Genomic DNA, 25724 nt, shown 5'->3' with positions numbered 1-25724 from the left:
ACTTATGGAACATAGTTCATAACTAAATTTCATTCAATCCGCGCGCTCCTAGTTGTGGTTGTACTAATGTCTTCGAATCGTTCGTATGAAGTTGCTTAAGATTAAATTTCACTGCGATTGGCCTAATGGTAATCACAGGATACCAAGGGATGAAAACACCCACCCATTGTTCGTGTGTTCCGAACTTTAAATACATCATTGTCCCAGAAAAAATTGAAAAAGACAGCATATTTTGAATCCTAGTATTTTATTCAGCATTAATAATTTTATGAAGTGCAAGAAAATTTCGAAAAAAAATTGAAACAAATCATTTAAATAACATATTTGAAAGCGGAGATAAAATGCAGGGAATTTGAAACAATTTGAGGTACTTTTTCACCTTCACTATTATAGGAATTTAAATCTTTCTGAATACCGCCAAACATAATTAGTTCTCCTTTCCCTAATACTAACGAATACAAGATAATTTCTTCCAGTCCAGAGTTTGACTGATACTGAGGTGGTAACCACGTTACTTGATTACTATTCAAAACCTTGCTGATGTCCAAAACATAAAGGCACATGGGATTTTTCGGTGGCACTGAATTTAACGCCGAGCAACTCTCCAATGAAGCTGCCTTCGGTATCATCCTTCTAGGCACGCTATTGGACCTCATTTGTCGCAAACGCTGCTCCATCCTATCCAAACCTTCCAATTGTCGTTGCCTATTGCGTCTCGCGTTTGGACGAATGGACAATGTAGGTCTACTGGTACCAGTACCGGATGTTGCCGAAGACTTATTTTCCGGAACATTATCAATGGGAGAAGTTGACGTAGAAGAGGAAGCGGGGATATCAGAGAGGGAAGTTGTGGAAGAGGACGAAGACGACGAACTTTCGCCAAGCGGACGAGAAATGGAGGTGGGATGCAAGATCAAATCCATAGTTGAGAAAGTATCAAGATTGGAAGCTAAGCTGTTATTTTCAATAACAGGGACAACAGACGCTTCAGAAGCAGTTGATGACATGGAAGGTAAACTGGGAGATTTCTCGAAAGTTTCTTTAGATGGTTTCAAATTTTCCATCGCCGAATTTAACGCTGTATTACTAATTCCAATGGCTTCTTGCGCGAGTGAAGATGACGTACTAGGGGATGAAAGATCATTTGAGGTGGTTGGTATTGTCGCGACACCCTTTTTTGGAGGTAGTTTATTGACGTGCATCTCATCATCGTCGCTACTAGAAGTATTACTGCCACATTTCCTCGCGAAAGAACGATTTAGGTAGCGTTTGAGAACACCCTTTTTTCCATTAACATACACCTCATTCTCAGCTGGTTTAGGCGGAAATTTTGATTCAGGTCTGAAATAAAGTAGATAATTTTAGAAGTGTTTCCCCAAATTAAGAATCTTAAATAACCTAGCAAAAATTTCCCCTTGAGGTGGGATCCATAACCGAGATGAAGGTGCTCTTAATAACTGAGGCAAACACGGAGGTAGAGTTCTGGACCACTGAGCTTTGCTTAGAACTACAACTTTGGTTCCAACCTACGGGTTTTTTCGTATTAAACAATATGTTTAATTCATTTTTGTGGCTTAAATGTAATCGTTTAAAACGTACAATACAAGCAGGATGAAATGTTAATTGGGGCGCGGAACAATCTTTCTGAAGAATTTCTACTTCCTTCCATTCCCAAACACCATTAGCGTCATCGTTAGTTTTAAGTAGCCAAATATCATTGAATAACTATTTGAAAAGGATAACTTTTCATTTTTAACGTCTTACAAACGAAATAGAGTGCTGCCAGAAGCGCCGGTGTGACGTCACCCATGCGGTTTTCCCATAAAGAAAAAACGGTAACTGTCATGGCCGCCCATTGCTAAAGGCAGACTCGTGACGTTTAACCTTGGATCTGACGTCACAACTGACAGCACTCTATACAGTCACCCCTTATGGAAATCAGAAAGCTTTCGTCCGAGGTGACTGTACCGCATAGATGTTATTTATTTATGTACCATATTTGGTCCACCACATCCTCCGACAATCAACAAATGGTTATTATCAATGGTTATCTGTGAATGTCCATATCTGGGAAGTGGGGCTGGCAAACTAGTCTTTTGTTTCTTCCAGGACATAGTTGTAACATCCAAAACCCAAACTTCGTTAGAACTAGCAAATGGTCCCCAACCACTTTGACAATGTAGGCCACCAAATACCACCATTTTACTACCAATCATGGTCGCTGTATGACCTGCCATTCCTGGACAACTCGAGGAAGCGGTTACTTGCGTCCAACGATTGGTTATTGTATTGTAAATATGCAAATGATTGAAGATAAGCCAAGCTTGGTGTAAAGGGTAAGGCGATGTATGGGTCCATCCTCCGAAAAGTATTAAACTATCGCTATAGCAGACCATCGAGGCGCAAGCTTTTGGGGGAGGGTATGTTCCAGTTGCTAATGGACGTATCCAAGACCGAGAACCTAAATCTAATCGCCATAGGTCATTGAATGTTGTACTGGCTGTAGTACATCCTCCAAAGACAAACATGGAGTCCCTACAGACGCAAGAGCTATGCGAGTAACGCCTTGATATGGTTGGGGTGCTCTCGGCGTAGCAATGCTCCCAACAAACATTTCGAGCAGTAACAGCATTGTGGAATTCTCGACGAATGGATCGAACAGTTGCTTTTCAGAAGAAATGAAGGATTAAGGTAAAGACTTTGAAAACTATAAAACTATGTCTGAATTAACCACTAACCTTTAACTAAATCATACCATGTTTTGTTTACTAACAAACATTGTTTAAAGTCTCGATAAGGCGAAAGATAACTAAAAATGTACTCAACAATAGGGTGGGGTAAATCTTCTATAGACAAACTCATAATTTTAACTGTCAAGTCGCCTTTGACAATTCCACAGCTACTGCAACCTGCAAACCCACAACACAAACTCGGTCACACCGCCACACGCAAACTCGACTCGAGGAGCCAATTGTGAAACCGAAAGGGAAAGGGTCACAGATTCACATGCCGTTTTTCACTGGTATTTTCCATGGAGTATATGTATTGGAGTGATATTTTAAATATCCTAGATAGTGGCATATATTTCCGCTGGGTCTCCCTAAATACTACTCCATAGTATCAGATTGCTTGTCAATAATGGAAAACGACAGTACGTCACAGGCATAGATATAGTAAAACTATAAAGGGTCTAGATCCACTTCGCTGGCTTAGGCTTAACGAAAAAACGCGGAAGGGGCAACGAGCAGACAGCCGCTATTTTCTGGGGGTAGCCGTATAAAACGCCATCTATCGGAGACAAATTAGCGGCCAAAATTGGAACTATCATAAAGCCTGGTTCCCACTTGACGAAAAAAAGCACGCGAAATGTGTATTCGCCGGCGTTCCCACTTAGCGCGAAATTTGAAGAGATCGCGCGCGAGATTTTCTTTCACGTTAAGCCTAATTATTTTCTTGCGGATTAAAAATGGAAAACCTAAACAAAATAAATAATGAAAATGGCCTTTGTTTAAATTTAACGTTTCAAAAATGTCTTTCGGGAAATGAGAGGTGACCACGAGTTTCTTCAGGTAAAGAAATATTGAATTATCAGAACTTTAATTTAGATTCTATCAATGTAGTTTTCACTTATATATTGTAACCGATGTTCCCCCATTGTGTATTTGTGTTGTGCTAAAACATAAAACAGTAGTAGGCTTAAAATAAAACTTAAGTGATCGACAAAAGAAAGGAGGCATTACAAAATTCTGAATCTGGGTTTTGATTGGTTGCTTTTAGGGCGAATTTGTTTCCCCTTTTCGCCTCGACTAAAAAAATAGAACAAGTCGCTCAGTTCCGCGAATACGATTTTTTGCCGGCGAATATCAAAAATTCGCTCAATTTTATCGCGCTGATCATTTCGCGTTGAAATTTCGCCCTATAGAGCTATTTCAGAGGGGGTAATGGCTACGTCACCAATGCTATTTGCCCATAGAGAAAATCTGCACAAAATGGCCGCCCCGGTCCGCCAAAGGCAGGCCCAATTTTCGTAGCAGACGAAATTTTTCCCCCACTGAAATAGCTCTATTTTCGCCAAGTGGGAACCAGGCTTAAGGCGAGCTAAGCCTTGGTCATGGCCATAATGTAGAAGTAGATTTGGAAATGGAGTAATGGCATCTCCGAGGGTTTGGCTTATTATGCCCTATAGGGAGTTAACATAGAGTGCCACTCATCCTTATGATAGTTCCAATTTTGGCCCCTAATTTGTCCCCGATAGATGGCGTTTTATACGGCTACCCCCAGAAAATAGCGGCTGTCTGCTCGTTGCCCCTTCCGCGTCGACCTCCCATTGAATTGTGTATCTACCCTTTTAACATATCTATGCTATCACAGAGAATATAAGGGAGGAGTGGAAGCTCCCCCGCTCCACAAGCGTAAATAGTTATGTCTCGCTTAAATTATACTAGCGGCAAGGCTAGCGGTACGAGGGAGTTTCCGGCTCAATAGCGCCACCTACGATACCATTTAATGTCTCAAACGGAAATGCCTCGGTACTGCGCATTGAAGATGCGCGGTAGAAAAGCGAGACAAGTTTTGCCCCTCTTTCCACTCCTCCCCTATACTCTCTTTGATGCTATCGACAAGGCCAGCATTTGAGCATTGAGTTCTAATATGTTCAGGCCCGTTCGCAAGCGCGCGAGAAGCTGAGAGCAGCCATGGAAATAAGGTTCTTTTTTCAACTAGTCCTCGGGACCAGTGACCCCGACATCAACAATATTCAAACTGGTCCCCAAGACCAGTTACCCCTGTGCAATTTATTTTACTGCTGGTCCCATTTTAAAATTATTTATAATTATAAAATTACATGGTCCCATTTTAAAATTATTTATAATTATAAAATTACATGGTCCCATTTTAAAATTATTTATAATTATAAAATTACATGGTCCCATTTTAAAATTATTTATAATTATAAAATTACATGGTCCCATTTTAAAATTATTTATAATTATAAAATTACATGGTCCCATTTTAAAATTATTTATAATTATAAAATTACATGGTCCCATTTTAAAATTATTTATAATTATAAAATTACATGGTCCCAAATCTGTTTTAACAATTTTATTTATCCATCTTTGACTACATTATCGTACCAAAGCTAAAAATTATCGATTTTCAATCAAAATTATCATGCGCACCGAAAGCCTCCTAAATAGTGGTAAAACCTATGCAAGTGTTTTGATTCACCTTGTATTTATACTAAAATCGGTACAAGGGCCCTGAAGGTGATAGACAAATAACGTCTCCAAACGTTTCTCACATCCTGCCTTTAGGCTTAAGTGTATTATTCTTTTGGAAGAAACATGAATAATTCATTCTATTTCACCTTTTTCTACCTCTAGCGAGCCTTTTGTGCCCAGATTAGTTAGATTTCCCACTAAACTATCGTACAATTATTGTACGCCGAAGCCGAATTATCGAATTTAGCGTACTATATAGTACAGCGTCATAATTATCGTACGCTTCCAAAAAACTCTTAAAATTATCGCATTCTACTATAATTATCGTTCGTCTGGCAACGCTGTACTGATTTGTACTAGCCTGACACTAAGACTAGGAGTAGAGATAATTAGGAAATAAGATTAAGACTCCTTGCAATGAGAAAGGAGTCGAAATTTGACGAAAACCTTGAATTAATAAACGGGTCCCCTTTCAATATTTATCAAAGTTAAGAATTAATAAACAAGTCCCTGGGACTCGTGACCCTCTGTTTTTGAATAAAAAAACTAGTCTGAGTAATTAAAAAAGTGGTTTTGGACCTGTAAACCTGTCTTATTTCCATGGCTGGCTGAGAGTGGAAGCGAGTCTGTCTTCTCGCTCGCAGATCCGTATCTCGCATACGCTCTCTGCCGTCGGAATCATAGATATATATACGGGTCTAGATACCCTACTGAATCGGGGAAAATACGGAGATGACAGCTAGCAGTCGACGCGATTTTCCCGGGGGAAGATACCTAGTGCGCCATCTATCGCTGAATTTTGAAAGCTAAAAAATTCGATAAATAACTTTTGCCAGCGGGCGTGCTGATGCTTTGCAATAACAGCTGATATTTAAAGAGATTTAAGCGAATGTTTGTTCAAAGTAAAACTATTTCCTAATCTGAAGGGGAGGTCCTCTTATTCTGTTCGTAAGCAAATCATTTTGTAAATAAGAACAACTGTTAACCATCTTTAATGCCTTATTTCACTAACATTTCATTAAAAACACTACTTCTTTTACATAAAAACTATTTATTTCACTTAAGAACATAATTACACGTATAAAGGAGATCAGAAATACGTAAAGCTATTTGAAAAGTTAAGCCTAATTTGAATTTCCCGCGCTTTCCATATTCGAATTTTTCGTTTTTTTGTTTCTTGAAACTCTCAATAGATGGCGTTTGGATCTAATTCCCCCGCCGTAAAGCGTCGACTGCTAGTTCTCACCTCCGCATTTTTTAAAGGGCCTAACAGAGGGGAAGTGTATCTAGACCCGTATATATATCTATGGTCGGAATCAGCTGCTATATTTTTGTTCACAAGAAAAGCAGATCGTCCCTCGCGAGTCGCAAGAAGCTGAAGTTGTTCGAAAATTAAAATGGAGGAGGATGCGGAAATAGTACGAGCTTGGGTCATTAAATTGCTCTTATTAAAGAAAAAAACATTATTAATAAAAGAAAAAACTAAAATTATAAATAAAAATACGTTGGTGGGTGCATCCCATTTGGATGTAACGATAAGAAGGATATTTTCGTACTTTGGTAAGATTTTAGCTTCATAGCAAAGGCTTAGTAATTTTATAAGCCGCGATAAATGATTCTTGAACAAAAACTTTAAAAATGTGCAGCATGTTTTGAATTTAGTACCTATATTTTAATTCAAATATATTGGTAGCTGTTGCAAAATATTTCCATTTCTTTTTTCTGTTTTAAAGACGCCATCACAGACTGTTTAATCAAATCGAAAGAAAGAGCAAACCAAGACAAAAACGTATCTCAAGAAAGTGATGATCCGCTCTCGCAATAGCGCCGTCATCGCGCTTGAGAACAGCTGGTAGAATTGCGAGAATCTATACCATTAGGGCGGGCAGACGTCCAATATTAACGAACCCAAAAACCACCAAAGAAACTAACTTATTGAAAGTGGCCGCGCAAGATGTATCCGAAGGCACGGATATCTTGGAGAACCTTGTGGAAAAGAACATCATTGGGACCGAAACCACTGAACCCAAACGCATCGAAACCACCATAACGACCGAAACAAAACCCCTAAGAAAGAGCAAACCAAGACAAAAACGTATCTCAAGAAAGAGCAAATAATATTATTGACTTTTATTTCACAAAATTAATACTGTAAAACCAAAATTAAAGCGATATTAAAAATCTTAATTAAGGCGTTTAATTAACTCACCTCGTAAACGCTTATATAAGGTATCTTGAAGAACACGGGAACCACGGCGTAGGCTGCTATTAATCCTCCCAATCCGTAAAACAAGTTAAGAATAAAGAAACCAGAGCCGTACATATACATCTCTCCAATTAGAGCGGTCATACCATGCCCCGAACAAGATGTAGCGAACTGAACAAAATACACCTAAAATTAAACTGGTCTAATTTGGAATATTTGGGTCAAAATATTTCATTACAATCGATATCGCAGCGGGTATGACGGCCATTTTCCGATTTCCAAGCGCAAATTCCTCCAAAGTACTTTTGGTCAAACCTTTTCGACCGTAATAAACACCTATGGCTAGACATATAACTTGGGATACGATTAAAATCGCGTAATCTATAACTCCAAAGCGTGACATTACGCAACGAGTCAGGTGTGCGTATGAACAAGTCCGATTCTAGACAAACTCTTTTACTATGTAGTCACGCAGTAGGTAGGCGTATCATCATTCCCCCAAGGGTGTGTGAATTAACATTTACACCACATTTTTTCATCACGTTTGTTTATAAACTTCAGATCTTTCACTGTCAGAATTCAAACAGTTTTGCTACTACTAAACGAAGTTTCATTTCATTTAACAATTATGCAAAACAACTGTAAAACTCATAAAAACAATTATACATTTTCTCTTTGGTTTGGGAAAATAGCTGCTTAATATGGTTAGTCACAAGAGTCGACTTTTATTAATTTTCGAGGTGAGTTTTTAATTGTTTTTCGTATTGGAATAGTAGCGTTGTCACAGCTGCAAAGCTGCCATTGATACCCGTACATTTTTTGTACTACTGTTTACGCTGTTTGTAAATACCGCCAGAAAATATTTCGGCGGTTCCTGCCCCTTAGCGGTCATTTTCATGGCAACGTTAAGCCTTCCAAAATATGGAGGATTAGTCAGTGATGCCAGATTGAGGGAAATTTCCCATATCTGGGGAAATTTTGACTCCTAAAAACGGTGAAAAGGGAAAAGGGAAATTCCACCAAAAATTTGCTAAATCTAGGGAAATTCCATGGGAAGAAATATTTTATTCAAAACCTACTATCTCAACATAGAAAATTAAACAACTTCATCAAATTGACCTATTAATTACGTTGGATTCTTATTAGATGGCAACCCTGCTACTGTTTTTAGTAATTTCCAAACATTGAATTACCGAAAGTCGTTTGCTAAATAACTGACCCATTGTAATCGTTACGAAAATACATCGCCAAAAACAGTTGTCAAGCTATAATTCTAACATTTTCTATGCGCAGAATCTGGCAACCCTGAACTAGGGAAATTTTGGTCCAAAAAGGGAAATTTTAAGGGTTAGAAAGGGAAATTTTAAGGGTTAGAAAGGGAAATTCCATTTTTCCCACCTGGCTGGCTGGCATCACTGGGATTAGTGACTGCCACTGACTGCATAACGTTGTTTAGGACAGTAAAAGCAAATATAATTTAATTTAATTAAGAATGGACGAAATTAGAAAGCTAGAATATCTCTCGCTCGTTTCAAAAGTGTGTACGGAGCTGGAAAATCATTTGGGATTGAATGATAAAGATTTAGGTAAGTAATCACTTTGGCCAAGGCCTAATGGTTTTTTTATTTTGATTGTTTTCTGTTTTTAATATTTTGTTTTGTATTTAAAATAAATAGCTGAGTTTATAATTGATTTGGCCAACAAGAATGACACATTTGAAAAATTTCGGGATGCATTGGAGAAGAATGGAGCAGAATTCTCGGTAAGTAACTTTGCACCTATGTCACTGCCCCAGCCCCCCCAGGAAACTGAAATGCACAGTGTTTAATTTAAATTACTTCATTTATCGATATCAAATTTAAATAAATTTAGGACTCGTTAACATCAAATTTGTTGAGAATCATACAACACATGCGACCCAAAAACTCTGACGATAAAGACTTTAAAGATTCAAGTTTTAGTGGAGACAGAAAGTCATCATTTTCCTACAACGCTTATAAAAGTGATTTGGAAGCTAAAAAGGAAAAATTTCCCTATTTGGCGTTGCCTAATGATCCTTCAGTTGCTAAAATGCTTGACCACGAGGATGAAAAAATAGTTGCTAATGCTTTTGCGGAACTTGAAGCCTTGGCAACTGAAAAAAAGTATGTATTAGTTTTATAATATTATTTTACATTTATTGGATTTCTGTAATGACTTTGTAAACGCAATCTGATTAGTTAATCTTGATTGTTGACTTCATTGGTCCTGCCATTTCTAAAACAAGGTTTAAAGAGAGTTCATACAAACCTGGTAAAACAGGGAGAAACCTAGGAAACTCAGGAAAATAAATAGTTGACAAAAAATCTCAGGGATATTTAGAATGTTTAGTAAAATTCAGAGAAATTTGTGGCATTTGAATAAGTTTGCTCTCAGAGGGTTGCTTCTACTATATAAAAACCACTCCCATTGTTATTATTCCATATATGGGGAAAACTCGAGGAAATATATGGGAAAACACCTGGAAAACTTAGGGAAGTATGTGGGAAACAACCTGGGGAAGTTGGTAAAATATATGGGCTACAACCTGGGAAAGTCAGGGAAATATGTGGGAAGCAACCAGGGAAAGTCAGGGAAATATGTGGGAAGCAACCAGGGAAAGTCAGGGAAATATGTGGGAAGCAACCAGGGAAAGTCAGGGAAATATGTGGGAAGCAACCAGGGAAAGTCAGGGAAATATGTGGGAAGCAACCAGGGAAAGTCAGGGAAATATGTGGGAAGCAACCAGGGAAAGTCAGGGAAATATGTGGGAAGCAACCAGGGAAAGTCAGGGAAATATGTGGGAAGCAACCAGGGAAAGTCAGGGAAATATGTGGGAAGCAACCAGGGAAAGTCAGGGAAATATGTGGGAAGCAACCAGGGAAAGTCAGGGAAATATGTGGGAAGCAACCAGGGAAAGTCAGGGAAATATGTGGGAAGCAACCAGGGAAAGTCAGGGAAATATGTGGGAAGCAACCAGGGACATATGTGGGAAGCAACCAGGGAAATATGTGGGAAACAAAGTGGTAAAGTCAGGGAAATATGTGGGAAGCAACCAGGGAAATATGTGGGAAACAACCTGGGAAAGTTGGGGAAACGAAATATATTTGGAAAAAACCTGGAAAATATATGGGAAAAAAACCTTGAGAACTCTGGCAAAGCGGTTTTCCAAAAGTTGTATGAACCCTGTTAACAATGCAACAATGTTGACTAGCTTTAGGCACATACACCATCCAAAAGATGTTGTTTTAAGTTTTAACCATATTATGCAATTTTAGATCGGTAATTGTCAAAGAAAGACCAGTTACTCCGGAAACCAGAACTCAACATCACCGAAGTAGAAGTCCCAATAGAGACAGAAGGCGGCATAGATCTAGAACAAGATCTCCCAGAGGGAGGGATCGCTCTAGATCCAGATCTAGATCTAGGGATAGGAAACGCCATAGGAGGAGATCTCGTAGTCGTTCAAAGAGCCGGGATAAGAGTAGAAGACAAAGAGATCGTTCCCATGAAAAACCGGCTCCACTACCAACTGAACCGGTTGTGGGACAAATCTACAACGGGAAAGTAGCCAATATCATGCAGTTCGGCTGCTTCGTACAGTTAGAAGGACTGCGAAAAAGATGGGAAGGTTTAGTCCATGTTTCGCAGTTGAGAAGGGAAGGGAGGGTTACCAACGTTAGTGACGTGGTGCAAAGAGGTCAGAGGGTCAAAGTCAAAGTTTTGTCCTTCACCGGGCAAAAAACTAGTTTGTCAATGAAGGATGTAGACCAAAGAAGTGGCGAAGATTTGAATCCGGTTCGTTCAGGCGGATCTGGAAATGATCAAAGATCCGAAGAAGAAATGAGGAACCCTGATAGACCTTTTAGTCTCCCATTGTTGACGAAACCCGATGAAGATGATATGGATAATCGGAAAAGGGTTCAAAGGATTTCTTCCCCAGAAAAATGGGAAATTAAACAAGTAATTATAATTTTTGTTTAAAGGGAGGGTGAAGTGGAAAATCAAGTGATTTTTTTAACGATTCTTCTACTAATTATAAGACCAGTCTGCATAGTGAAACATCCAGGAAATACTTCCGAATGATTTTAAAATTTAAATTAGGTTCCGATTTTAAGGATTATTTTAAAGAAGGTCCTCCGACCAATCGCGTACCGCCCTGCCTTTTCATTAACAAAATTCTCGTGGCACGTTACGTGTCGAATGAAACTTATCACGAGATTTGATAAAAATTGCACGCGATGTGGCAATCGTGGCGCGAGACACGGAGCGTGCCACGAGAATTTTGTTAACAAAAAGGCAGGGCGTTACGCGATTGGTCGGAGGACCTTCTTTAAAATTATCCTTAAAATGTGAACCTAATTTGAATTTTAAAATCATTCGGAGTTGGTATTTCCTGAATGTTTGACTATGCAGACTAGTCTTGTAATTAGTAGAAGAATTGATAAAAAAATCACTTGATTTTCTACTTCACCCTCCCTTTAAGCAGTTATCTGCTGTTGTTATTGATGATTTGAATTTCGAATTTAATTTAACAATACTTAAATCAACAGATGATGGCTGCAAATTGCATTGACAAATCTGAACTTCCCGATTTTGACGAAATAACGGGAATTATGCCTAAAGAAGAGGATGATGATGAAGATCTGGAAATAGAATTGGTGGAAGAAGAACCGTCATTCCTTCGTGGCCACGGAAGAGCTAACCTTCAAGATTTGAGTCCAGTTCGAATTGTTAAAGTAAGAATCTCGCCTTTAAGTTTCCATTCTTTACCAGGGTTCATACAAACCTGGAAAACAGGGAAAACCTGGAATAATCAGGGAAATAAATAGTTGACAAAAACCTCAGGGAAAACTCAAGGAAATTTATAATTTTTAGTAAAAATCAGGGAAATTTACGTCAATCAGGGGCCGAGTAATTAAGCAAAATGTTCGTGAACAACCCCTCCATAGGATTAACATTACACTATACTTTGGAGGCTCATAACTCTGGTTCTACTAGTGATACGGGGATGTCCTTTGAGTATGTTATAGTCCTATTTGCCCCGCATACAACCATACAAAAAACTTAGGGCTACGCCAAACAGGGGTCGAGTAATTTTAAAACATCCCCTCCATAGGATTAACATTACACTATACTTTGGAGGCTCATAACTCTGATTATATTAGAGATACGGATGGGGATGTCCTTTGATTATGTAATAGTCCTATTTGCCCCCCCCCGTCCTTCGTTAACATTTGCTCCATTGGATACTCCATATACGGGAAAAACCTGGAAAACTCAGGGAAGTATATGGGGAAAAACCTCCCATAAATCTCAGGGAAATTTGTTTCCCAAAAGTTGTATGAACCCTGTTTACGCATTCTTTTGTCCCTGACTGTTAATAGTCTCAGAATTAAATACCTAATAAATTTTTGCCTTCTTAGAATCCTGATGGGTCATTAGCGCAAGCGGCAATGATGCAATCGGCTTTAGCCAAAGAACGTCGTGAACAGAAACAACAGCAAAGGGAAGCTGATATGGATTCAATCCCAACTGGACTGAACAAGCATTGGATTGATCCGATGCCAGATGGTAAGCTATTTCATCCTTACCATAAGGACATTATCTCTCTCTCTAAGGGCCCAAGATTCTATGTTACGGTTGAAATGTATGTATGTCCGATTTGGTCAGCCATCCGTCTCATCTCAAGTGGTATAATAATTGTATAGCCTAAACAGAGGCCGAGCGCATTCGCTGCAGAGTAACCCGGCATTGAACATTTTTCCCTCCTTCAAAGATTTCTCACGACAGCTCTTCGTGATTTTTACTAAGCGCGAATTTACCTCTTGTGTCTGAGAGAGCTGGGGGGTTCTGGAAATGCTCTTACTTATTTTTTCCCCTCAGTCCTTCCTCTCTCGCGTCTCGCCACTCGCCTCCCCGCCTGTTTTAGTTTGATTCCCAACCGCTTGGGAGCGTTATCTCAAAGCTCGCGTCTAGACCACAACTGGCTTAGGATATCGGTCGTGGCTGATTTTGAAAATTATTTTTCTCTCCCGCGAATTTCACGAAAAATTCGGAAGGAGCCCCTATACAAAATCTACGTCACATCTAGCAGAACTAGATGTTTTTGCTAATAGATGCGCTTGGGCCCTTAGAGAGAGAGATAATCTCCTTATGTACTTACTCATTGCCAAAGCTTTTGGAGAGTGGAATGTAAACGTGAATCTTGTTTCTTTGTAATAGCCGAGGGCCGGACATTAGCCGCTAACATGCGAGGCATTGGCCTAATGGGTCAAGAATTACCCGAATGGAAAAAACACATTACCGGTGGTTCCAAAGCATCGTACGGAAAGAAAACTCAACTAACCATCTTGGAACAACGTCAGACATTGCCTATTTATCGTCTAAAGGATGAATTAGTCAAGGCTGTAACCGATAACCAAATTCTTATCGTAATCGGAGAGACTGGTTCGGGAAAAACGACCCAAATCACTCAGTACTTGGCCGAAGCTGGGTTTACGAGTCGAGGAAAGATTGGTTGCACCCAACCTAGACGTGTGGCAGCCATGTCTGTGGCTAAGAGGGTGGCCGAAGAGTTTGGTTGTCGTTTGGGACAGGAAGTGGGATACACGATTCGTTTTGAGGATTGTACCAGTCCCGAGACGGCTATCAAGTACATGACGGATGGTATGCTGTTGAGAGAGTGTCTTGTGGATTCGGACTTGAAGGGATATTCCGTGGTCATGTTGGATGAAGCTCATGAAAGAACCATTCATACTGACGTTTTGTTTGGACTCCTGAAAGGAGCTGTCAAGAAGAGACCAGAGTTGAAGCTCATTGTAACGTCCGCTACGTTGGATGCAGTGAAGTTTTCACAGTATTTCTATGAAGCGGTAAGTTTTTTAAGGATTCCTTGTTATATGGGTTGTATAAGTGTTAAAAAGGGAGGGTGAAGTAGAAAATCGAGTGATTTTTTATCGATTCTTCTACTAATTATAAGACCAGTCTGCATAGTGAAACATTCAGGAAATACCAGCTCCGAATGATTTTAAAATTCAAATTAGGTTCACATTTTAAGGATAATTTTAAACAAGGACTGCCGACCAATCGCGAAACGCCTTGGCTTTTTATTAACAGAATTCTCGTAGCACGCTCCGTGTCTCGCGCCACGATTGTCACGTCGCACGCTAATTTTATCAAATCTCGTGATAAATTTCATTCAACACGGAACATGCCATGAGAATTTTGTTAATAAAAAGGCAGGGCGTTACGCGATTGGTCGGAGGGGCTTATTTCAAATTATCCTTAAAATCTGAACCTAATTTGAATTTTAAAATCATTCGGAGAGAGATATTTCCTGAATGTTTCACTATGCAGACTGGTCTTAAAATTGGTAGAAGAATCGATAAAAATTCACTTGATTTTCTACTTCACCCTCCCTTTAACGGGATAGTAATGTTTATTTTCGACTGCCATGGGGTTTCGATAGTTTAAAAAATATGTCACAGTAGTCTGCTACTATGAGCTTTCTCATGACGTTGATCACACCCTCCTATCTCTTGGCGACCATATTGGAAGTCATCAGCTCAGGCCATACTATTTAGACTACCAATGTCGACGTCACGACCCCGTAGCTCCTCCCCTCTTAATACCACTGTATAGACCTATATCAGTTGAGGGGGGGGGAAACGTCACAGTTGGGCCTGCCAATAAACGGAGCCGGTTTTCACCCTCCCTCCGTGTGGGCCGCTGAAGAACTATGCTAAATTTCCTGCACAATATGGCGCCTAACCGGGGACTGGCGAAACCCCGCCTCAAAAGCTCTCCTTTCCCCCCCGAATTGAAATAGCTCTATAGGGAATTGGCAATTAAAGTGTAGCTCCACCCCCTGCCGCCATTCTGGGATTCTTTTCTTGCATATGAAAAGCTGTTTCAGCCCCACTTTCGGTACCACTCTCGGCATCTTTTCTAAGTGACATTTCGTGACGAACTTGTATTGAGCTTAATTTGTTAGTTTGGTTATTTAAAAACCAAAATTATGGCGAAAAAAAAAATTGGGATAAGCATAGCCTACATATTGACTGCCTGATGTCATAACGGTGTCGTCTTGTGACCAGTGTTAGCACAGTTGGCAGTGTGCGTTCGAGGATGTAATTTAGCAATGGTTCAATGCGCAGTGAAATAAATAATTCTGTAGGTAAAATTCGTCATACATAATGATTAGTCTAGCGCTTCGCACAGAAACCGCCTAGATACGTTGAGAAAATGGCTGAACAATGATGATTTCTATTGACTATATGTTGTATTCCTGCTTTAATATTTTAACCTGAAAAACATATCTCTATTCCTTTCATATAAACAACATACCTTTAATTAGCCACATCGTAGTATACGATGAGGCTCTTAGTTTGATCTGCCCTGTTGTCGTTCTCGTAGTAGTAGTAGTAGTAGTGCCACAGTCCTGCCTTTGGCAGTATCGTTCGTCATTTTTGAACGTTGAGAGAAAATATTTTTCTTTTTAGTTAACGTTACAGTTCACAGGTGGAGTTTTAAACTTTATATAGGGAAGAGATTATATTTTTTAAATTTTCTTCCTCCACGGAGAATCGAACCGCGGACCTATCGCTCGCCAGCCCAGTACTAAACAGTCTCGACTAAAACCGCTTTCTAAGAAACGCTCGCGAATAGAGGACTAGTCTCGGAGAGTTTGTCAGAGACAGGGTCCCCTTCCTCTCTCTCTCTCTCTCTCTCTCTCTCTCTCTCTCTCTCTCTCTCTCTCTCTCTCTCTCTCTCTCTCTCTCTCTCTCTCTCTCTCTCTCTCTCTCTCTCTCTATCTATCTCTTCAACTAGGAGCATAAGTTTATAAGATATCTTCCATAAGTAAGACACTAGCTATATTTCGTAATGCTAGAGGCTTACTGAGAGCTAATTCGAGAACGACAAGCGAGAATTGACTACACTCGTTTTTGCAGTCCATCTTCCTATTTAGTCTGTACTAAGCCTTTGACAGCGCCTCACCAGGCGTCGCTTTACTAGAATCTATGACGTTTAACCTACGTCACTTCATGACTAGCTCTCATTAACCAGTGATACACTTAGGGAACATATCTTATAAACTTATGCTAGGAGTCATGATCTTATTTGAGGCCAGGAGATATAACTTCGCGGTAGGAGAGGCAAAAAGTATATTATATAAATTTTAACCGTCCGGGAAGAAGTTTTTTTTCCAATTGATCTCGTTGTTCTAATTTACGTACTTTACGATCATACGATGTGGCTAATATTTTTGTCTTGACAAACTTGTTTTTTTTTTTCTACTTTAGCCCATCTTTACCATTCCTGGTCGAACATACCCCGTTGAAATCCTTTACACCAAAGAACCTGAAACTGATTACTTGGATGCCTCGTTAATTACCGTCATGCAGATCCATCTGACTGAACCACCCGGTGACATACTTCTCTTCTTAACTGGTCAAGAAGAAATTGATACCGCTTGCGAGATTTTATACGAAAGAATGAAATCTCTCGGCCCTGAAGTACCGGAACTTATTATTTTACCCGTCTATTCGGCACTCCCCAGCGAAATGCAAACTAGAATCTTTGAACCGGCTCCCCCCGGTTCTCGTAAAGTTGTTATCGCTACCAATATCGCCGAAACGTCATTGACAATCGACGGTATCTATTACGTCGTCGATCCTGGCTTTGTCAAACAGAAAGTTTACAATTCCAAAACTGGAATGGATTCTTTAGTCGTAACGCCCATTTCCCAAGCTCAGGCTAAACAAAGGGCGGGTAGAGCCGGTCGAACTGGACCCGGAAAGTGCTATCGTTTGTACACTGAAAGAGCTTATCGGGATGAAATGTTAACTACACCCGTTCCTGAGATACAAAGAACCAATTTGGCATCGACTGTCTTGCAGTTAAAGGCAATGGGGATTAATGATTTGTTGTCCTTTGATTTTATGGATGCTCCTCCAACAGAAGTAAGCATTTTATATTTTATTTCTTTGTAAATTAAAGGGAGGGTGAAGTAGAAAATCAAGTGATTTTTTTATCGATTCTTCTACTAATTATAAGACCAGTCTGCACAGTGAAACATTCAGGAAATACTTCCAAATGATTTTAAAATTCAAATTGGGTTCAGATTTTAAGGATAATTTTAAACAAGGACTTCCGACCAATCGCGTAACACCCTGCCTTCCATTTAACAAGATTCTCGTGGCACATTCCGTGTTGAATGAAATTTATCACGAGATTTGATAAAATTCGGGCGCGACGTGACAATCGTGGCGCGTGACACGGAGCGTGCCACGAGAATTTTGTTAACAAAAAGGCAAGGCGTCACGCGATTGGTCGGAGGGGCTTATTTAAAATTATCCTTAAAATCTGAACCTAATTTCAATTTTAAAATCATTCGGAAGTATTTCCTGAATGTTTGACTATGCAGACTGGTCTTGTAATTAGAAGAAGAATCGATAAAAAATCACTTGATTTTCTACTTCACCCTCCCTTTAAGGGCTTTTTGAAAAATGGGAGAATTATTGGAATGATAAACCATGGATTAAGATTAAAGAATGCGCATGAGGAAATTTCAAATTTGTTTTCACTCTTAGAGGATAGGCACAAAGTTCATACAAACCTGGAAAATCAGGGAAAACCTGGAAAAAATCAGGGATATAAATAGTTAACATAAACCTCAGGGAAATTTAGATTTTTTAGTAAAATTCAGGGAAATGTGCGTCAATCAGGGGCCGAGTAATTAAGCAAAATGTTCATAAACATTCCCTCCATAGGATTAACATTACACTAAACTTGGAGGCTCAGAACTCTGGTTATATTAGAGATACGGGGATGTCCTTTGAGTATGTTATAGTCATATTTGCCCCCCCCCTCCTCCTTTGTTAACATTTGCACCATAGGATACCCCATATACGGGAAAAACCATGGAAATCTCAGGGAAGTATATGGGGAAAAACCATGGAAATCTCAGGGAAGTATATGGGGAAAAACCTGGAAATCTCAGGGAAGTATATGGGAAAAAACCTGGAAATCTCAGGGAAATTTGTTTTCCAAAAGTTGTATGAACCCTGTTGGCAATTCCCTATCTTCGACGGCAGCTTATTTCGTATATACTCTGGTCCATCTGAGGTTGTCAACATGCGCAAACCTTGGTCTCTATGTTAGAGTGGGTTAGCAGTAACATATATCGTAGCTTTGTGCGTGTTGTCAACAGACGAAAGCAATACTGATTTTCAGGATTTAATATCTTCATAGTTTTTTTTACGCTCAAATGCACGGACATCTAGGATTTAGTTTCAAATAGGAGTAGTGGACAATGGCGAGTTTATGTTTAACAAGCAACTTCGCGCAATTAAAAATTGCCAAAAATCAAGAAATAATTGCGACAATTCTTCAGGGTTCATACAAACCTGGAAAACCGGGAAAACATGGAAAAATCAGGGGAATAAATAGTTGACAAAAACCTCAGGGAAATTTGCGTCAAACAGGGGCCGATAATTAAGCAAAGTGTTCGTAAACATACCCCTCCATAGGATTAACATTACAATAAAACTTTGGAGGCTCGTAACTCTGGTTCTACTAGAGATACGGGGATGCCCTTTGAGTATGTTATAGTCATATTTACCCCCCCCCCCCCATCCTTCGTTAACATTGCTCCATAGGGTACTCCATATACGGGAAAAACCTGGAAAATTCAGGGAAGTATATGGGGAAAAACCTGGAAATCTCAGGGAAGTATATGGGGAAAAACCTGGAAAATTCAGGGAAGTATATGGGGAAAAACCTGGAAAATTCAGGGAAGTATATGGGGAAAAACCTGGAAATCTCAGGGAAATTTGTTCTCCAAAAGTTGTATGAACCCTGTTCTTATGTATGGGGGCAAAATGAATCCTATTAGCTGTTATGTACATAATATTGAGACGGGCGGGCTTGAGGTGGTTTTAAACATTGTTTGTCCAAAAGTTGTATGAATCTTCTTTAATTTGGTATTAATTATAATTATAATACAATTAATCCCTTTTATTTATTTTTCAGTCTTTAATTATGGCTCTGGAACAACTTCATTCATTAAGTGCGCTCGATGATGAAGGTTTATTAACAAGATTAGGACGAAGGGTAAGAAAGATACTTCAAATCTTAGCTCTAGAATTTCTATTTAAATAAATTTTTTTTAAGTTATCTATAATAATTAAATTAACTAATTTGTATATTGTCAGATGGCCGAATTTCCCCTTGAGCCAAATTTGGCTAAAATGCTTATTATGTCAGTTCACTTGTCGTGCAGTGAAGAAATTTTGACTGTGGTATCGATGCTGTCAGTTCAGAATGTCTTTTATAGACCAAAAGTAATTAAATTTTAATCAAAATAAACTTTAAAGGGGAGTATGAAGGGTTTGAACAAGCGGAGCCTCCGGGATATCTAGGCCCATGCATGTAGCGAAGCAAGAATATTTTTTTGACTAATTTAGTTCACCGTGTTTTCCCGCTTGGGGCGCTTTCAGCACCGTAAAATAAACAAGTTCAGCCTCATGACCCCGTCGACTGTTACAATATTAGGGCAAGGTATAGACGTAGAGCGGTGAAGCCGAGGTCGCGGATAGTTAAAAAATGTTTTTGAAAATTTCCGAAGACCTTTATTAAACAATCATTCCAAAGAAGTAAAGGATAAAAATGTTAAGGTTAAAAAAAATGAAAGGTTTTGAAGGAGTAAAAAGTCCTCTAATGGTATATGAAAACTGTGAATTAGCAACTTCAAGAAGTTTTGCTTTACTAAAAAAACAACGTTGTTGAAATCTCATAATTACTTTTTTGTCCATACAATCTAACCAATAGATTCAATAAAAAGTGAATAGCCCCTAAAAAATTACGTTAATTTAAAGGTGAAACCTTTCTCTTTCATAAAAGTTTTATAATTGGCCCCTAAAATGTCATCGATAATTTATGGAAGACCCCGGTCGCAACGGTCATTAAAGCGCCACCTCGTACACACAAAGGGTAAAAATATTTCCTCTATGAAACTGGATATTTCCCCACGTTAAATTCGACATGCATGGGCCTAGATATCCCGGAGGCTCCGGAACAAGTTAATTTTATCAGAAGTATATAATACTTCTCGACGATAGAAGTGTACCACCACCAAAGTGGGGTAATTGTAACATGTTTCTTCTTAACATATCATTCAGGGTTCATACAAACCTAGAAAAATCAGGGAAATAAATAGTTGACAAAAACCTCAGGAAAATTTAGAATTTTTAGTTAATTTCAGGGAAATCAGGGAAATTTGCGTCAAGCAGGGGCCGAGTATTTAAGCAAAGTGTTCATAAGCGTACTCTCCATAGGATTAAGATTACACTAAACTTTGGAGGCTCATAACTGTGGTTCTACTAGAAATACGGGCATGTCCTTTGAATATGTTATAGTCCTATTTGCCCCGCATACAACCATACAAAAAACTTAGGGCTACGACAAACAGGGGCCGAGTAATTTTAAAACATACCCTCCACAGGATTAACATTACACTAAACTTGGAGGCTCAGAACTTTGGTTATATTAGAGATACAGGGATGTCCTTTGAGTATGTTATAGTCCTATTTGCCCCGCATACAACCATACAAAACACTTAGGACTACGACAAACAGGGGCCGAGTAATTTTAAAACATACCCTCCATAGGATTAAGATTACACTAAACTTTGGAGGCTCATAACTGTGGTTCTACTAGAAATACGGGCATGTCCTTTGATTATGTAATAGTCATGTTTGCCCCCCCCCTCCTTCGTTAACATTTGCACCATAGGATACTCCATATAGGGGAAAAATCTGGAAAACTCAGGGAAGTATATGGGGGAAAACCTGGAAATCTGAGAGAAATTTGTTTTCCAAAAGTTGTATTAACCCTGCTGGGAAGATGTTTTCCAAAAGTTGTATTAACCCTGCTGGGAAGAATCATGTTATGAAGAGGATACAGAGTGTCATACTTCTTCTATTACCCCCTTCCGCTGAAAAGAATAAAATGAAGTGGTTTTAAATTAAACCCTTCATGCTCCCTTCAAATACTTATTTATTATTTAATTAAAATTTGAAACTAATCAATAATTGTTAATTTACTCGTGTTAGGATAAGCAAGCTTTGGCTGATCAAAAGAAAGCCAAATTCAATCAAGCAGAAGGTGATCACTTGACCTTGCTGGCGGTTTATAACTCATGGAAAAATAACAAATTTTCCAACGCGTGGTGCTATGAGAATTTTGTCCAAATACGTACGTTGAAACGTGCTCAGGATGTACGTAAACAATTGCTAGGAATCATGGACAGGTAAATATTTTATTGACTAATATCAGAAGCCGATTAGGCTTTACACATGAAGTACGTTACGTAACATGTGCCTGGGGGAGCTACACTATATTCTCTAAGCTCCTAGGAAAGAACTTCCCCTTACGCAGAGTGAAATAGTTCAGTAACGCGGCTCCTTCGGATATCTAGCCAAGGCTTAGTGTAGTTTTCGTGTCTAATTTTATTCGCAGAGCTATTTTTCTGTTGATTTTTAATGAAAATCTTATAATATTTAGTTGGACTTAGTAAATGTCTCAAAATATTTCGAAACTTGAGCTTTAAAACGTGAAATATTTTATAACGACTACCGAACGATACCGCAAATTCGCCTTCCGGGCTTCCCGGTTATGTCGACGGCGAGGTTGAGTCGCGGTCCCATGCAAGAAAATAGTAATACCCGTCGCCTGTTGGTCTGACATTAAAGAGGTTATCTATGGTTAGGAGGCTCATGATTGGTTAAAAGCTTTTTTTTTTTTTCGTCTGCTTAGTTTTTACTTCGGGAATATCATGAAATCAATGGCCAAAGCTTTTGCTAATATTACCTATTTCCCAATGTTTTTAGTTGAATGGGGTGAAAAATAACGTTTAATTGTTCTTAAATAGGCATAAACTGGATGTGGTCTCGTGTGGTAAGAACACGGCTCGTGTTCAGAAGGCAATATGCAGTGGGTTTTTCAGAAATGCCTCGAAGAAGGACCCCCAAGAAGGTTATCGTACATTGGTTGATGGACAAGTGGTTTATATTCATCCTTCAAGTGCTCTGTTCAATAGGCAACCAGAGTGGTAAGTCAAAAATAAATATTCTCAAATTATTGGTGCGCAGCTTGGTATCTTTTCTTGTCATACTAGTTTTGTTGTAGTGCTAAGTTTATAAGTCCATGCTAGAATGGATGGACTACTTCAAAGGCATAATTATTAGAGGCGTTGCTATTTTTACCCACCCACCGATGGCTGCTTTACAAACCCTTTAAATCTGCATGCAGTATTCCCTTTATAGAGGGACGTAGTAGAAACCTACATACCTATAATGTTGCAGTCTGTACCCCCCACCTACCCCAACGAAGTCCTTCCAGCATGCTCAGCGTTTCGGTAGGGTCTTATGGTATGGAAACGTTGAGGATGTTTGTCTTGTAAAAAGAACCTAGTTCTCATGATATTAATACATATGGCGCTTCGCGACAGCACTTAACAATAGCCTACCAAAGGGTAGGGGCAGGTACGCTGAGAGAGTTTCAGTGCCGCAGGTCGCCCATCATCATTTCCACTCCACTTTAACTCTTTTCTCCCTGGTAATCCCTGGACTACCTGTTTCTCGTCTTATTTTCTATAGATAGTTGGGTCGTGCGTTATTATGACGCGATCCATGATGTGTATTAGAATTGCCCACAATACTTGGTGGGAAAATAGGCTAAGTTGAGGAGCGTTTACAGTCTTGATCAGAATCGTAATGTCGGCCTACTCCGCGTAATACTTTAGTAATGTCGGTCTACTCCGCGTAATACTTTAGTAATGTCGGTCTACTCCGCGTAATACTTTAGTAATGTCGGTCTACTCCGCGTAATACTTTAGTAATGTCGGTCTACTCCGCGTAATACTTTAGTAATGTCGGTCTACTCCGCGAAATACTTTAATAATGTCGGTCTACTCCGCGAAATACTTTAGTAATGTCGGCCTACTCCGCGTAATACTTCAGTAATGTCGGCCTACTCCGCGTAATACTTCAGTAATGTCGGTCTACTCCGCGAAATACTTTAGTAATGTCGGTCTACTCCGCGTAATACTTCAGTAATGTCGGCCTACTCCGCGTAATACTTCAGTAATGTCGGCCTACTCCGCGTAATACTTCAGTAATGTCGGCCTACTCCGCGTAATACTTCAGTAATGTCGGCCTACTCCGCGTAATACTTCAGTAATTTCGGCCTACTCCGCGTAATACTTAAGTAATCTCAGCATAATCTTGGTGTAATCCCAGATTATCTCATTCAAAGAAATCAACCCGCAAATTACGCTAATTGAATGATGTTATAGTTTCTAAAATACATTAGAAAATGTGCAGAATTAATAATTTTTACTTCGGCTATATACCTTTTTCGACGTAAAAAAAAGAGGGTAGGCAACTCAGTATGCAAGGTGGTTGATACATTGCCGTATCTGCGCACTCTCATGATACAAAAAGATACAGCGCAGGCGCAAAAAGCTAGGTGGAAGGTGGAGTTTTACCACCGTGTCTCTCCGTCTTAGTTACATCGAAATGGTCTATTGTTTAGTTGCTTCTTCTTTATTGGTTGAAATAAATCTAGATTACGTTTAGTTAATTTTAATTGGTAATCGAATAAATGACTATTTTTATCATTAGGTAAGTGGTACTAGGCATATGCTTAGTTTTTTGCTATCTTGCATTAACTTTGAACTTTCAACACGTGACGCACTGTAGCTTGAATTTTTATAAGAACCAAACCAAACTTGCAAACTTAGAGCTCCCGAACTTTGCCCATAAAATTCTAGTATTATATTTTGCCGCTTTAGGGGGGTCTTTAATTTAAACCCGTTTCAGTTTGAATTAAAACAAATATGTTATATTTAAAGGGTTGTCTACCACGAATTGGTGTTAACCACTAAGGAATACATGAGGGAAGTGACCACGATTGATCCAAAATGGATGGTGGAATTTGCACCCGCTTTCTACAAATTTGCTGATCCCACTAAATTAAGCAAACATAAGAAACAATTGAGGTTGGAGCCGTTGTACAACAAATACGAGGAACCAAATGCTTGGAGAATATCCAGAGTCAGACGTAGAAGAAATTAAAAATGTTTTCAAAACTATGATTTTTAGATTGTAAATATATTCCAGGGAAACTATAAAACAATTAAGTGAATCTAATTTATGGATTAAAATGTTTGTTTTTTTATAAAATTTAATGACGTTTGGTGTTCATAATTTATAAATATAATGGGAAACGTTTCACAATCATGATGTATAGCTCATGGCTCCAATGAGTTTGCCGCATGTGCGGTGGGCAGGGATCGTAGTATCAGTATTCAATCCACAATATCTTTGGATCTAATGGTCAAAATGTAATGAAACTAATGAGAGGTGTGTTACAATATATTGTATCAGAAGTATACAATACTTCTCTTCGAGAATTTTAAATTATACTTAGTTGTCAAGGAGGGCCAAGAAGAAAAAAGATGGTCGTGTCATCGCATTCAATAGCTGTTAAAATTCAAAGTCAGCCTATTTGTCGAGATTTCCCAGTTCGAGGTTAGCTTACCAGGTGGTTTTCGGCATTTTATGTCTAGTCCCGAACCGTCTTGAATAGGATGACTTTCATTACAAACGCATTGGTGCGTTGCATCTTCACATTTGGCATTTGGGTCATTGCATTTATTGGTCGTTTCATCGCATTCAAATTCTATTAAAAGTCAAAGTGAGCCGATTGGTCGAGATTTCACAGTTCGAGGTTAGCTTACCAGCTAGTTTTCGGCATTTTATGTCTAGTCCCGAACCGTCTTGAATAGGATGACTTTCATTACAAACGCATTGGTGCGTTGCATCTTCACATTTGGCATTTGGGTCATTGCATTTATTGGTCATGTCATCGCATTCAAATTCTGTTAAAAGTCAAAGTGAGCCGATTGGTCGAGATTTCACAGTTCGAGGTTAGCTTACCAGCTAGTTTTCGGCATTTTATGTCTAGTCCCGAACCGTCTTGAATAGGATGACTTTCTTTACAAACGCATTGGTGCGTTGCATCTTCACATTTGGCATTTGGGTCATTGCATTTATTGGTCATGTCATCGCATTCAAATTCTGTTAAAAGTCAAAGTGAGCCGATTGGTCGAGATTTCACAGTTCGAGGTTAGCTTACCAGCTAGTTTTCGGCATTTTATGTCTAGTCCCGAACCGTCTTGAATAGGATGACTTTCATTACAAACGCATTGG

At 39.1% G+C, this 25724-nt stretch overlaps 4 protein-coding genes and 1 long non-coding RNA gene across 5 annotated transcripts in view; 1 reads left to right on the top strand and 4 right to left on the bottom strand.

Annotated features, from left to right (window-relative positions):
- Window positions 1–25724, bottom strand: part of LOC149702968 (uncharacterized) — a 201414-nt gene that overhangs the window by 143560 nt on the left and 32130 nt on the right. The gene's annotated exons all lie outside the window — the stretch shown is intronic.
- Fbxo42 (F-box protein 42) lies at window positions 231–3173 on the bottom strand. The gene is made up of 5 exons (XM_089866876.1): window positions 2739–3173; window positions 1995–2665; window positions 1600–1725; window positions 1399–1526; window positions 231–1341 (listed from the first exon to the last, which is right to left on the bottom strand). Exons 1-5 carry the CDS (start codon window positions 2860–2862, stop codon window positions 312–314), a joined length of 2079 nt encoding a protein of 692 aa, XP_089723002.1. The 5' UTR covers window positions 2863–3173; the 3' UTR covers window positions 231–311.
- On the bottom strand, window positions 6254–7831 carry LOC149702974 (putative sodium-dependent multivitamin transporter). Its single transcript, XM_089866883.1, has 2 exons — window positions 7667–7831; window positions 6254–7599 (listed from the first exon to the last, which is right to left on the bottom strand). Exons 1-2 carry the CDS (start codon window positions 7829–7831, stop codon window positions 7423–7425), a joined length of 342 nt encoding a protein of 113 aa, XP_089723009.1. The 3' UTR covers window positions 6254–7422.
- On the top strand, window positions 8822–24700 carry pea (ATP-dependent RNA helicase pea). The gene is made up of 13 exons (XM_089866874.1): window positions 8822–9014; window positions 9105–9190; window positions 9301–9572; window positions 10725–11409; window positions 12000–12185; window positions 12873–13020; window positions 13672–14321; window positions 16752–17411; window positions 19483–19563; window positions 19665–19793; window positions 21564–21760; window positions 22382–22561; window positions 24365–24700. Exons 1-13 carry the CDS (start codon window positions 8921–8923, stop codon window positions 24585–24587), a joined length of 3591 nt encoding a protein of 1196 aa, XP_089723000.1. The 5' UTR covers window positions 8822–8920; the 3' UTR covers window positions 24588–24700.
- Window positions 24679–25615, bottom strand: LOC149702972 (uncharacterized). Its single transcript, XM_089866884.1, has 4 exons — window positions 25253–25615; window positions 25054–25194; window positions 24939–24995; window positions 24679–24842 (listed from the first exon to the last, which is right to left on the bottom strand). Exons 1-3 carry the CDS (start codon window positions 25374–25376, stop codon window positions 24946–24948), a joined length of 315 nt encoding a protein of 104 aa, XP_089723010.1. The 5' UTR covers window positions 25377–25615; the 3' UTR covers window positions 24679–24842; window positions 24939–24945.

The sequence above is a fragment of the Phalangium opilio genome, unplaced genomic scaffold, assembly GCF_054372755.1.
Source record: "Phalangium opilio isolate 3A_F unplaced genomic scaffold, DU_Popi_V2 ptg000017l_1, whole genome shotgun sequence".
NCBI classification, from domain to species: domain Eukaryota; kingdom Metazoa; phylum Arthropoda; class Arachnida; order Opiliones; family Phalangiidae; genus Phalangium; species Phalangium opilio.
The sequence above is the reverse complement of the archived record's forward strand: the minus strand, read 5'-3'. Positions and strand labels throughout refer to the sequence as shown.